This window comes from Lynx canadensis, chromosome C2, assembly GCF_007474595.2.
Source record: "Lynx canadensis isolate LIC74 chromosome C2, mLynCan4.pri.v2, whole genome shotgun sequence".
NCBI classification, from domain to species: domain Eukaryota; kingdom Metazoa; phylum Chordata; class Mammalia; order Carnivora; family Felidae; genus Lynx; species Lynx canadensis.
In genome coordinates, this window is record NC_044311.2 from 119,364,593 (window position 1) to 119,379,073 (window position 14,481).

The 14,481-nt window shown below is 39.0% G+C and overlaps 1 protein-coding gene across 3 annotated transcripts in view; it reads left to right on the plus strand.

Moving 5' to 3' along the window:
* Positions 1-2,092: 2,092 nt before the first annotated feature.
* The window catches only part of VGLL3 (vestigial like family member 3), a 42,634-nt gene continuing 30,245 nt past the window's right edge, over positions 2,093-14,481 (plus strand). For 2 of the 3 annotated variants that reach the window (XM_030330448.1, XM_030330451.1), the window contains exon 1: positions 2,093-2,245. In XM_030330448.1, coding sequence (XP_030186308.1) covers positions 2,120-2,245 — 126 coding nt within the window. In that variant the 5' untranslated portion in view covers positions 2,093-2,119. Of the gene's footprint in view, positions 2,246-2,441; positions 2,586-14,481 lie in introns of those variants that run through there. The other variant, XM_030330450.1, reaches the window with a different exon arrangement.

The following is a 14,481-nucleotide window of genomic DNA, read 5'->3' on the forward strand; positions in this document are numbered from 1 at the left end:
CTATGGAACATCTATGTGGAAACATCTAGACAGAAGCCAGATAGATGAACCTGGAACACAGGAAAGGAGTATGGCCAGAGGATGTCAATTTTTAAAAAGACAGTGATAAACATTTCAAATAAGTTTGCATATGTCTTATTGATAGGAATACTTCTTCATGACAAAAAGCACAAAATCCAAGCTGTGAAAGCCTGTCATAAATATATTTTTAATATTTAGTAGATGAAAGAATGAATGAGTGAATAAGAGTTGTTATAATAGCAAAGAGTTCCTGTCAAATTATTATAGTTTGTGTATTTGGGTGTATAGTGTGTGCACGTGTGAATATATATGTATTGATGTATGTATATCTATGTAGTTATGTATGCACACATACACATTCATATCAAGATTAGCAATAAATTAATACTGTGCATCTGTATTAGTCAGCTAGGGCTGCCATAACAAAAAGGACTGGTTGCCTTAAGCAACAGAAATTTACTTTCTCACAGTTTTGAAGTCTGAAATTCCAAGATCAAGCTGCCCTCAAGGTGAGTTTTTGGTGAGCCCTCTCCTCCTGGCTTGTAGACTGCACCTTCGCACTGGGTTTCACAAGTCCTTTCCTCTGTGCCAGTGCAGAAAGCAATCCCTGGTGTCCCTTCCTTTTCTTATAAAGACACCAGTTAGTAATCTTAATTACCTCCTGATAGGCTCTGTCTCCAAACATAGTCACAATGAGCGTTAGACTTCATTGAATTTTGGGGGGACACGATTCAGTCCATAACAACATCAGTGCATTTGATGTCCACATCAATTTTTTTCTCAGAGAAAGGGTAGTCTCTGGGAAAACAAAGAAACTGTTCTGTGTCATAAAAGAGGATACCTATATTTAAAGGGAGAGATATGCTTGGTAAAGGTCAAAGAGTTTACTGATTTGTAAATAATTATAATTATTTTCCACTTTACTTGGTTATATCAAAATACAATCATATTCCTACAGATTTTTTTTTTCTTTTTCATTTTGGAGAGGATTATAAGCTACTTGCAAGTAGATAAACCTGTCATAGCTGAATGGGTTTAATTGGTTGTTATTGCCTATTGCTCTATGGAAACCAGGCAGGAAAAGCCAGAAAAGGTTGACGTCCCACAAGAATGTCATACCATGAAGGTGTAAACTTAAAGCGGAGATCACTTGTAGAAAACTGTGTTGCATTCTTGGCATGTGTGCATTTGGCAATAAAGTTAACTTTCACTCACTGTTAGATTTAATGGAGGGGCTAATGCCAGTTTATTTTGCGCCTGTTCTGTTTTACCTCTTTGCACACTTGGCCTTCGTTTAGCTCTGGCCCCGTGTTGCTGCTCCCCCTAAATGCTCCCCCGGGGGTGGGAAGACCCCGCCCTGACAGGCAGGTGACAGAGACAGGGTGGGAAGCCCGAGCTCTGAGGGCGCGGAGCCTCACGCATACCGTTCCCCTCCCACCATCATCCCGCTGCTGGGAGGCGGAGAGGGCTTCAAACTTAGCTCCAATCCGCAGCCGGCCTTCCCCGGGGTCCCCTGCTGGGCGACCCGCCCGCAGCGGACCCAGTTGGAAGAACTTTGCGGAGCTCGGCGTCAGAGCCTGGAGCGGCGAAGTGCTCCCCCTCCTCCCCAGCGGCCCCCTCCCTCTGCCCCCGCCTCCCGGTCCTCGCCCAGGCTCGAGCTCCGGTGATAGGACGAGCTCCGGGCGTGCATTGTGTATATGCAAACCAGAGTCCCGGCTCCCCGGGGCTGCCCTACCCGGCCGGGGCTGAGGCTGCGGCTGGAGCTGCGGTGGGTGCTGCTGTCTTCGCCGGAGCCCGGCGCTGTCATGCCCCCGCCGCGCGGCGGGCCGCTGAGTCCCGGAGCCGCTATATAAGCGCAGGCAAGGGGACATTCGGAGGGGCTGAAGATGAAGGTGCCCGCGCATGGGCCCCCACTGATTGCCAACCCCTCCCGAGCCCGCGCCCAGCGCGGAGCCCGCGGCCGCCCAGGACCCGCCTTCGCCGCAGTAGCAGCTGGAGCAGCGACAGAGGAGGCAGCTACGGCGGTGGCGGCGGCGCCCGTCGCCGGAGCGCGTAGATCGGCGGCGGCAGCTCGGGGGCCGCCGCTGCCCCGGCTGCCATGAGTTGTGCGGAGGTGATGTATCACCCCCAGCCGTATGGAGCGCCCCAGTATCTGCCCAACCCTGTGGCAGCTGCAACCTGCCCCACAGCCTACTACCACCCGGCGCCCCAACCTGGCCAGCAGGTGAGTCACCGACCGGGCAGCCCGCCGGGGGCGGGGGCGGGGGCGAGGGGCACCGAGAGTATCTGTCTGGGACTGGGGCGACGTCCCGCCGGGACGGGTGGCGCGGAGGATGCTCTGGGACCTGCGGGAGCGCCCTTGAGCCGAAAGCCATTAGTAGGGAAGAGGAGAGGCTTCGGGAAGGGACGAGCACAGCAGCCTGGTGGACGGGTGGGGATTCATTACCTGGCTGGGGGCTTCATTGGCTGTTGTCGCCGGAGCTCAGAGGCTGGTCCTCATAGGCACCTTAGCTCTTTGGGCTCAGTTTTCTGAAACTCACCAAGGGCATCTGTCTTAGGAGTATGTGAGTAAACTTCCTTTAAATCAAATATCTTGTTTCCTTTGGAAAGGTGGAGTGTTTCAGGGTTTTGTGGATTAAGAGGATGAAATGTGTCACTGACATAGGGGAGGCTACCTGGACAGTGAGCTCATGGAATGACCTTTCTGGAACTTTTATGGTGGAATATCGATCTCGTGTAACGCCTGTCAAATGTTACTAGAATTTCTCTGTAGAGTCTGTCTTCTCATGACTGTGACTTAGAGGGCAGGAATTGATCCCAAAGTTCCTCATTCATTTTTAATTCTATCAAAGTGCAGAGGTGTTATAGTTCAGTCCGCTGGGAGTGTGTCGGTCTTCAAGAAGTAACTTTGGATCTCGGGATGTTGGATCTTCACCATGCTGGTGAGAGTGACTGAGAATGCTGTGGCTAAAAAGGGTTCTAGAACCAGGGAGATGATATAGTTCCTTTAGAAGGGAGGATAGGGTGTGGAGAATTTGGCACTAGGTACCCCTGGACATTCCTCTCTGGACACCAACAGAGTGTGTGTCAAGACTTAGTGCTACAGAGAACACATATGTGAGTATGTGGCACTAGCTTGTACCAAAGTAGAGTCCTCAGACTTTGGGAATTAGGGGGGTTGATTTGGTGAGATTTAAAAAAATACAATTTACACACTCTGAGGTGGAGACACTTATCAGGGAACTAGATATGGTTTGGAGATTACCATCCACAGAATTTATTGATTGGGTTTTTAAAATTTCTCTGGAACTGTATGTTTTATTATGGTCTTAAGGGTTTGGCTCTTTAATTTATTATTATTGATACAGTTAGGTAATATTTTAATTTTAATTTCTGTATTCCCTTTACGTCTGTTTCTTTGCTGTACTTGTAGTGCTACTCTTTGGAAAGAAATCATAATTTCTGCTTAGAATTTAGGGGCTGTAAAATTCAGCTGATTCTGGAACAGGGTACGTGCTAAACAATATTTACCTAGTAAGCAATATAAGGTTAACAGGGCCAAGTAGGGCAAGAGAGGAAGGAGCCCCACTTTCTTGCTGTCTTTTTTTTTTTTTTTTTAATATTCAACAGCTTCAGCATTGAAAGCAAGATATAAAGAGGAGATGGGAAAGCATTTTGTAATTTATGGTCAAGGGTGATGGGTTGAAAACATTTTGGCTATGCTGTTTGCCTTTCTTTGGGTTTAAATAGAAAAGACATAGGTAACCACTTAGGTACACATTAGGCAAGCGAGGCACAGAGATGCTGGATATGTTTTATGTGTTTTATAAACACTCAGTCCAAGCTAAACCAACCTATTTCTTCCTCTCCTTTCTTCCATCTTGGAGACTGTAGAACCTTTCAATTGTCAGTTGGAATGTGGACAAGCAACAGACTCAAAATTACTAACCATACAAAAAATGTATTTTCCCCTTAAAAAATAACTTGAGCTATAGCAGTTATGAATAGGGTTTTGTTTTATAGAATTATGAAAATAATTTCATTAATATATGAATATGTGGTGGAGCTTAGGATTGTGAGACTCTTGAACTAGAAAATAAAATTCAGCATCAGAAAAATTCTAAGTTACTCATCATAAAATACAGTTTTTGGTAAGAAGTAACTCGAGTACTCTCACTTTTGCAATAGCGCTACAACTCAATCCCCAAATTTCATTCTTTTGCTAAGACCATCAACAAAATGAAGAATGAGCTTTCTTTTTTGCCTGAGTAGTCCACATTGATTAGTGGCACATATTATTAAGTATCAACTTTACTATACATTAGAGTTCTGTGGCTATCATTCAAGTAGATAATTAGGCTAAGTTGACTTTAAGAACTAAGTTGAGAGGTGTGCTTGGAAATTTTCATGTCACTCTTAGTAAAATGAGTTGTTTGAGGTTACTTTTTGTTGTTGTTGTTAAGTAAAGAAACTATTTGACTATAACTGACTAGCGAAATGAAGAGACTTGATAGTCTAACTACTGTTCTTTTACTGTCAGGAGTTTATTTTGATGACCTATATTTTCTATTGGAAAAAAGAGCAAATCAGGAAATTCTTATCAGGCTGACAGCATTTTTAGACTATGTGGTGCGTGGGTGAAGTGGGACTAATATTGACTTGGCCCTAATGCAGTCATCCGAGAATACATATTTTCGTTGTTTTTGCATTCCATAAGGTTTTATCATTATTATCCATGAAGATTGTTTTCTCCGTACATGGGAAGTGACCCCTAATAGCATCTTGCCTTAGAGACAAAAATAAGGGCTACAACTCCTACTGCATTTGAAAAATTGATTTGTTAAGCAGAAAAAAGAAAAGCCGAAAAAGTGATAGAGTTATAAAGAAAGTTGAATGGTCATTTATAAAATGTTAGAAGAGAAAGCATTTAAATTTTGTATTACTTCTGTAATTGATTGTAATAGTGTAACGTTGAATTTATTTTTTCTCAAACCTGTGTAGCTCAGAAGTCCTTGTAAATTAATATATCATAATGGTTTATTATGATGGATTTCATACGTAGGTATATTTTTTCCTCTTAGTGTATGATCATGTAGCTGAAAATTAGTTTTGAAGTAACAGGATATCATACTACAGGCATGTATACTCTGCTTTTCTCATAAAAGCACAAACATGCACCTGAAATTTTAAGTTCAGATTTTTTTGTCAAGCATGTCATGCATTGTAGGTGGGTAATAGGTTAATGTCTTAAAAACATAGTTGCCTGCATTCACATCAGGCTGCACTATGATATGTTACTTAGGCATACAGTAGGCTACATGAATTAAAATAATTTGTAAATATGTGTGCAGAGTAAATTTTGTAGTGCCTGACATAAATTACTAGAAATTGCATGGCTGTTAGTAAATCTTGTAGTGTGCTTTATCCAGCCAGGAATTGCTGAGAGATGCTAAGCTCCCTGGTCCTCATGCCCACCACCTCTTTAACATCTCCTCAAGGGAACTCTTGACTCAGTCTCTCAGCACATACTCCAAAGGCATGATGACGCTGCAGAACATGTACAGAAAGGAATGTGCTTGTATTCTAACAGTGACAGTAGGAACTAAGACAAAAAATTTCCAAATATGTGTCAGGAAAAATTGAGGGAAGTGATATGAAATCATAGATTCCCTTCATACCCAGTGGATGTCGCATCTTAAATGTAGACAGTCTGTTACTGTCTAAATCTGCCCCCTACCCCGTTTATTTATAATGTGTACATTAGAAAGATACTTAAAGCTTTCAGAAATGTGTAGTTTATAGACGAGGTGATGAAAGCAGAAAAAAGTCGTCGCCATTTTCTTAATTGTGTGTAGGAGTTTTTAACAATTACACTTTGAGCTTCATATAAGTTCGAGCATATTTACTCCGTCCTCTTCAAGGGTGACAGCTGAGGGAATCTGCATGCATGCTTTCACTTAAAAGAATTAAATGCTCTTAGGAGGCAGAAGTCCAGTTATAAGTTTATGAGGAGTTTTTTTTTTTTTTTTTTTCAAACTATTTCTCTGGACTTTGCTACCTTGCTTAGGTCATAAAACCCCTCAAAGATTCTTTTTGTCAGAAGACACCCTGAAAAACCATACTTCAACCCGTCCTTTTGCAAATGGGAAAATGTATGTTAATAGGGTTGAAATGCCTAGCTAAAAATTCAAAACCGTTCAGTGACAAAATTAAGACCACCAGATGCCCTGCTCCCCAAAGTAGCATCTTTCCACCACGCCATCCCCGTCTCCTAGGCTCTTCTTTTCATTCTTTTTTTTTTTTTTTTTTGCCATTGCACAATAGGCTTATTTTTGTCTTTACTGCTCCAAATCAACTTTTTGATAAAGAAGATTAATATGCAGTAGATTCTTTGGCCTTGGAACTTGAAATTCTTTCCAAGTCCTTGGTGTAGTGTACTTTTTTAGTTTAGGCATTCCAGAGTCCTTTTGAAAGCATTTGTATTATGCTAATGACTTTTGCTATCCATTCTGCATCCTTTGTTGATGGGGCAGAATATCCACTTAGTAAATGAACGTTTATTTATTTTAAAATAATCTTCAGGAAGTGGTATTAGCAGTCAGCTTTAAGTGCCTCATATATTACTGTTATTCCAACATAAGTTTAGATTCATTAAAAGGAAAGAATACAATTATATCCTAAATAGTTTCAATACACAGCCAACTTATTTAAGGTGGAGGATCCAATTTTCTTGCAACTGTAAGCAAGGACTTAAGTGGATTTATAAGAATTCATACAGGACTTATTTGAGAAAGAACAGTCCCTATAATTCCACCCTACACAAATTAACTTGCCTGCAGAGACTTAGAAGCTTAAAGTGCCCCATGGTTTTATGCTCCCAATAACTTTCCGCCAGAAAATTCAAAGCTAGAGAAAAAAAATTAAACTTTAAAATAACCAAACTTAACTGTTGTCTCTGGCAGTCAACCAGAATAGAGATTACAATAACGATAGTAAAGGAAGGCTTGGAATCCGTAAAATCGCGTGTGGTGAAGATATGTTCACCAGGAAACCAAATGCCAGGATGAGATGACATTCTTTGGAAAGGAAAGGGTATTTTGGATAGATGCAAGGAAGTCCTGCTTCACCTAACACTTAACGTCCCCCATCTCACAAAGCTCGGGATGGCAGGGACATGTGCCATGCCAAAGTAAATGAGGGTGTTCACAAGGTAAAACCTTGCTATCCTCAGTGTCACTCTTTGGTCTATTACAGCAAAGATGCTGAGCTGACCCCTTTGGGTAGTATATATGTTTCTGTCTTGTATCTTTCTGTGCAAAGGGAATGTTCAACAAGACTGTAAATTTTACGCTCAGGATGCTTAGGGCAAATCTGAGAGCAAACTTGTACATCATACTTTTTGTCTGTCATTCTAAAACCTGGGCACTGAACTTGAATCCAATTCCCATAGGCCCTGTTTCCAGCTAGCTTAAAAAAAAAAAAAAAAAAAAAAACCCAAACTAATTCATCCAGTAATAGATAATAACTTAAGGTATTATCTCCAGAGAAATGTTTTTATTCAAGAAACAAAAGCAGTCTAACATTTGAATTTCAAGCTCTGGGAGAGACAGTGAAGGAAATAATTTTGGGCAAAACTCTGCCCTGAATCTTTCAAAAAGCACCTCTTTAAGCAGCTGATTTTCTGCTTTAACTATTCATTTAGGAAGACCCAACAATGCTTGAACCATTAGATCCAAACATCTGCTGCTAAAAATGAGTCATATATGCCATATTTATAGATATTTCAGTGGACACCAGATTTATGCCAGTAATTTACAAGTGTGGTTTGAACTGGGGTAGCTGAACTATTTTTCACTTGTCTTATGCTTTAGTAGAGGGGATGAAAAAGAAAGAACAGAAAGGAAGAATGACCTAAAGTGAACAGGTGTCCTTTCCTCTTAAAACTGTATGGTTTTGGTATGCCAAAACACTTGTCCTTGCGGGATGGGGGGGGGGGGGGGGTGCGCGGCGCGGTGCGGGGATGTGGAAGGATGCATCCTTTCTTGTTACTATGAAGTTACATAAAGGAGATACCAAAACTAATTCCTAGGAATTGGGCTAGATGACCCGTGTCTAGAAATGAGTTAGTCTTCCATGGTCTGTAGGGTTTTTTTGGCTAGTGTCCTGAAAAATCAGAAGAGGCGGCCAATGTAAGAAACAAAATGAAGTGTGAATTTGTCTAGAGCTCCAGCATGTTGCTTATTAGGATACAGAATAGGACAAGACCTCTGAGATAATCAAGTCTCAAAATTCCTCATTTTCAAAAGAGGAAGCTAAGGGCTAGAGGGCTCGGTGACTTACCTAGATTCATGGACTGATTTTAGTCAAATCCTCCTTCCTATTCCAGTTCTCTTTCTATTATGTGCTCTTCCCGTCTTGACTTCATTGGCACAAGAAAACAATTAGTAATTTGCCTCTTACCTTCTTACTTTTCTTATTTAAAAATTTTAAAATATTAGCTCCTTGGAGAAATTAGACAATTAGCCTTATGGATAAACTGTGAGGTTCTCTTTATTTACCATTGCCCTTCCCATGCTCTGCCAACTAACTATAAGCAGCCTGAGTTTAGGGATAGGCTATGACTTTCACCTAGTGGCTCCATGTCTTTGCACAATTACTGAGAGGAAGCAGAAGTTAATTGACAATTTGATAAATAACAGATACATTTTTAAAAATGAAGTCCTACCCTATGTCTAATAAATAGGCTTATAAAAACATATCAGAAATTCACACACTGAAAACTTGTTTCATTCAAAGTAGTCAGTTTGAGAGAGAACACATACCTCTAAGATGTGATCATTGCTTAAAGTATTTTGGGAATGCAAATTTTGAAATTCTCTGTAAGCATGTGGTACATTTTTTTTCTTTTTGAAAATCCTCAAAACTGGAAAATTTTCATCCTTGGAGGAGAAGGTTTTGATTTTTGATAATGACCAGAATCATTGAGAGGCAAGTATGCTCAAAAATAGCTGGTCAAGTTAATATTATTTTTGGTTTGCTCCTCCCTACTGTTAAGAAAAATAAAAACAAGACAAAACAAACACAGAATCTTGAGTTGTGACTGTATTTCACAAAATGGGCTCTGCTCACATTTTCAAAATAGGATTTCCAGAAAAATGGTAGGCAATTGTATTATGTATCTGATTTGCCAAGGGGACAGTACATTTTTAGATACAGAATTCAGTTTTATCTAGATGCACATATATTTTGAAGAGTGCTGCATGTTTTAGTAGCCAAAACTCTGATAGATGTTTACATTTCTATTTTTTTAGGTTTATTTATTTATTTTGAGAGAGACAGAGAGAGAGAGAATGCGTGCATGTGTGTGTGGGAGGGGCAGAAAAAGAGGGAGAGAGAGAATCTGAAGCAGGCTCTGCACCGTCAGCATAGAGTCCAACATGGGGCTTGAACTCACAAACTGTGAGATCATGACCTCAGCAGAAATCAAGAGTCTGATGCCTAACTGACTGAGCCACCCAGGTGCTCCCACATTTCAGTTGTTGTTTTTTTTTAATACTACAAGTAACTTTGACTCTCCTTCTTTATGTGATGCCATTTGATGCCTTGCTGGTCTGGGGCTTCTGTTTACTTATTCAATTAGAGTAAGTATATAGAGACCCTTTTCCTTCAGTCCACGGTCTTGGCACATGCTTTGGAGTCAGACAGAAATGAGTTCTAATCCTATCTCCGCCATTTACTAGTTAGATGATCCTAGCCAAGCAAATCAGTTTCTGCATATGTAAATTGGAAATAATTATTTGGACAATATTTGTATGTGAATGTTTGAGAGAGGTGCGCGAAATAATATATATAAAAGGTCTGTGGCATAGCTTCTTTATCCTAACCCACTCTCCCTTAACCTGATTCCTCCTCCTTTTCCAAACAGGCTAAGGACCAAAATTTCAAATCTCTCTGAGATATTTTTAAAAATCTGTTGCCAAGTGAATTCAGAAAAAAATATGATCAAGGAGCAATTACCTGCTTTTATGGCACTTTACCCTTTCAGACATGCAAACATTTTGAAACATTCACTCCAGGCTCGTGGTCCTTTCTTATAGGCTCAAACCTTGTTTTTGAACATAAAAGAAGCATTGCCTTTGGAGAAGAGAGCCAGTAGAAATTGAAAAAAGAAAAGAAAAAGAAAAAAGAATGAAAAAAAAATAAAAGCTGTTTCCAAATATCCAATGATTCATTAAAATACTTTTGTTTTTTTAGGAAAAGAAGTTTCCACATATGCACAGTAATCATTTGGCATTTTGTAAGCTTAAGCCTTGGGGAGTTAGTGGTATTTGGCTCCTGACATGGAAGTCTCTCTTGTCAGACAAATCCTTTCCCCTGCACATTCCTGTGAGAGTTTGTTCCTGCTGTGCCTTATGGCAGGCTGTAAAGTGGTTGGGTATGGCTTACACTGCCTGGGCCTACTCCTTCATACTGTGGCTTTAACCTCTTTTTGTGAGTTAGTTTTAACTTCGTGGCTGCTCACTTAGCCGTTGTTGCACGTAACCTGAGGGTCATTTCGCCTGGGGGAAATTCGGCATGACTCTGAAATGGAGATGAGCCAGTTAATGTGCTCTAAGTAAACCAGCTTGTAGGTGTTGAAGTCCCTTTTGATGACGTCTTTATTTAGTTAAGGATTCTGATTCTTCGGTCTCCGAAGAAAAGCCTCAACATTTCTGAGATTTGAATATTTTTAGGAAGTGATTGTGCCTCTTGAGAAAAATATCAACTAGATTGCCTTTAGACCTCCATTCAGGAAATCTAGGTTCTGATGACTTGAGATTTATTCTTACCGTTTTGAATGTTATATATTATTCTCAAGAAAGAATGTGACACCAGGCAAGTTTCGTTCCAAGGAGCAAACACCAAGCAAATACAGAATATGGCAAAAGTGTACATGAATAATTTACTTAGTTAAAAATAGGCAAAGAATTGATTTACAGTCACCAAAGCACAGATACCAGAAAGTAGTTAAGGCTTAAGAGCCTGTAGAGAAGAATATTAAGATGGTGTGATTGTCAGCATATGAGTCAATTGCTGTTTAAATTCTGTCCCTGTTTTCTTTGTGTTCACACTTCATATTTTTTAAATGTATGCAAATTGCTCAACATCATTAGTCATTAGGGAAATGTAAATCAAAACCACAATGAGGTACCACTTCATACCCACTAGGATGGTTATAACTGTAATGATTCTTTTAAGAATCCAGAAAATAACAAGTGTTATTTTTCTGCCAAAGATGTAGACAAATTGGACCCATAGTACATTGCTGGTGGGAATCTAAAATGGTTCAGCTGCTGTGGAAATAGTTTGGCAGTTCCCTAATAAGTTAAGCATCATGTTATCATATGACCCAGCTATCATATATACCTATCTAAAAGAACTGAAAAGAGGAATGCAACCGAATACATGTACACACATATTCGTAACAGCACTATCTGCAATAGCCAGAAGGTGGATATGACTCAAATGTCCATCCGTGGATACAAGGATAAACAGATCGTGGTATATACATATAATGAAATATTATTTGGCTATAAAAAGAATGAAGTACTGGTACAATGTGAATGAACCTTAAAAACATTATGCTAAGAGAAAAAAGCTAGAAGCAAACAAGTCACATATGAATGATTTCATTTATATGAAATATCCAGAATAGATAAACTCATAGAGACAGAATGCACATTGGTGGCTATCATGGACTGATGGAGAGGAGTCAAAGAATGTGGAGTTAATACTTAACAGGTACAGAATTTCCTTTTGGGGTGATGAAATGTTTTGGACTAGATAGAGATGGTGACTGCACAAAATTCTCAATGTACTAAATGCCCCAGAATCATTCACTTTTAAAAGGTTAATTTTAGGGGCGCCTGGGTGGTTCAGTCAGTTAAGCATCTGACTTCAGCTCAGGTCATGATCTCACAGTTTGTGAGTTCAAGCCTTGCATCGGGCTCTGTGCTGATAGCTGAGAGCCTGGAGCCTGCTTCAGATTCTGTGCCTCCCTCTCTCTCTCTCTGCCTCTCCCCCGCTCGTGCTCTGTCTCTGTCTCTCAAAAATAAACGTTAAAAAAAATTTAAGAGGTTAATTTATATGTGAATTTCACCTCAATGAAAAAAAAGTTTAAGAAAATCGGGATATCTATCAGGAGAGCAAAACTGGAAAAAAAAAGATATACAGTACCAAGTGTTGACAGGGATATGGAACAACAGGAACTCTCATAAACTGGCATTGGATGTGCAAATTGGTTAAAATCAGCCCTATCTGCTAGGGCTGAACGTTTAAAACTGCATGCAACAATATGCATGAATCTCATGAACATGATGTGGGGTGAAAGAGGCCAGACACAAAAGGGTACGTGCTGTATGATTTCATTTATATAAAGTACAAAAGACAGTTATGGCTAATCTACATTGATGGAGTCTGGATAGTGGTTGCTGTTGAGGAGGTAGTGGCTTGAAGGAAGTAAGTGCCTCCTGGGTCCTGATGATGTTCTAGTCCTTGATCTCTAGTTAGTTTCATTGGTATGCTCAGTTTATGAAGTTTATGAACTATACATTTGTGATATGTAGCCTTTCCTGTTTATACCATTCCTCAATAAATATTTAAAAAGTATGCAAATACAGTGTTAGCATTTTAGGAAGTTTTCAGGTCATTTGGATACTTTAGAATTCTTTAATATCTAGTGGTATTGATGGTGAAGCTAAAAGAGAGAGAGAGAGAGAGAGAGAGAGAGAGAGAGAGAGTGTTTGTGTGGTAAATGTAAATATTTAAGTTGGTTCACTATATTTGTGAAAGTTGACTCAACTTTATCTGAAAAGCGAGAATGATAGATGTGATTTATGTCCTGCCTATTGGGAACTGGATCATAGGCCCCCTTTCCATTTTATGTTTTTGATGTGTTTTTTTTTAATTTATTTACTTAAATTTATTTCTACTTCATAGAAAACCTGTCTTAAAGAGCTGGGAGAGAAAAACAAAAAGTGTATTTTAAATTCATTCCAAAAAATTATATTTAAGTAGAGACTCTACATATATTTTTATAAAATCACAGGTGTTTGCCTGTTAAGAGGAATAATATATAAGTGTGTATTTATATAAATGCACATGTGTAAATACAGACATGTTACATGTGTATGAAATATTAATGATAGGGGATATATGCATCCATAAACAGAGAAATGATTTTTAGAAAATAAGCTAATGAAAGGTATTTTGATCCAGTGGCAGATTTTGTTCACATTTTCCCCATTCCATATTAAATTTTTCTTATGTAAATTTCAAGTTAATTCATTTGTATACAACCATTCAACAATTGGTCAAAAAAGAATAACATGAAATTATGTAACATTTAGAAAATTGGATAGTCTTAAACTAAATATCTATAGATTAAATTCCACTGCCATCAATTAATAAATTAAGACATTTTATTATTGCTATTATTGGTTATAATAATATGCTACCTTTCTATCAGGATTTGCACTTGACAATCTTTTACATATATATAAGGCTCTAATTAATTTTATTTCTTCTAAGAAATATTTGCTCCTTGGGATAGAATAAAACACTGCCTTTCTTTGGATCATTAGCCCAGCCCAGGGCTCTTTCACTTAAAGAATAAATGTAAATTTAAACAAATGAAACAATTAGATGAAAAATCTTACTCTCACACACTGATGCTGAACTGGACATTGGCAGGAATAAAAAACCAGTTCCATAGATAATAATGAACACCAGTGGACAGTGAAGTCACTCTCTAGATGAGTTTTAAACTCCTTTCCTTTATAAAAACAGTGCTTCTTAATATGCCGGAGTACTCAGCAGAGAGGGTGTGTGTATGCTTTAATGGTATAACTTCAGATAAATACACATGCACACAGAGACATAGCACTGTGATTTGACTAATAAATTGTAATATTTGTTTATTTTATAATGGAATTTAAAGTCAGGAGTAACTTTCAAGGCCATTTAGTTCAATCCCCTTATTTTATACATAACCTTTGTTACTGTGGTGTTTTTACTATTGAAGTTAAGTTTAAACATGTTCAAACCTGTGCAAAACAGATTGGAAGAAATATCACCACACAGTCATTACAATCGCCTATTCATCAGCAAGGCATATTCACTCACAGGAATGAATTATTTACTCATCAACCAGCGATAACCCTATTGACACAGATTTTAAATAAAAAGTAATACATATATTTATAAATAACAGCTCCTAAATAATAACCAACAGCTCATAATATACATTTCAGGGCCCACTTCACACAAGAACAGCATATTCATTGCTCGGGGAAAGGGTTCAATTTATTGAATGATGCATTTATAATTTGGGGCTATAGGTTTTTGAAGCTAGTAATTACATTAGAAACATGAGTCTAGGTTATGTGTTTTGATAACATTTTTAAAACTGTGTGCTTACTG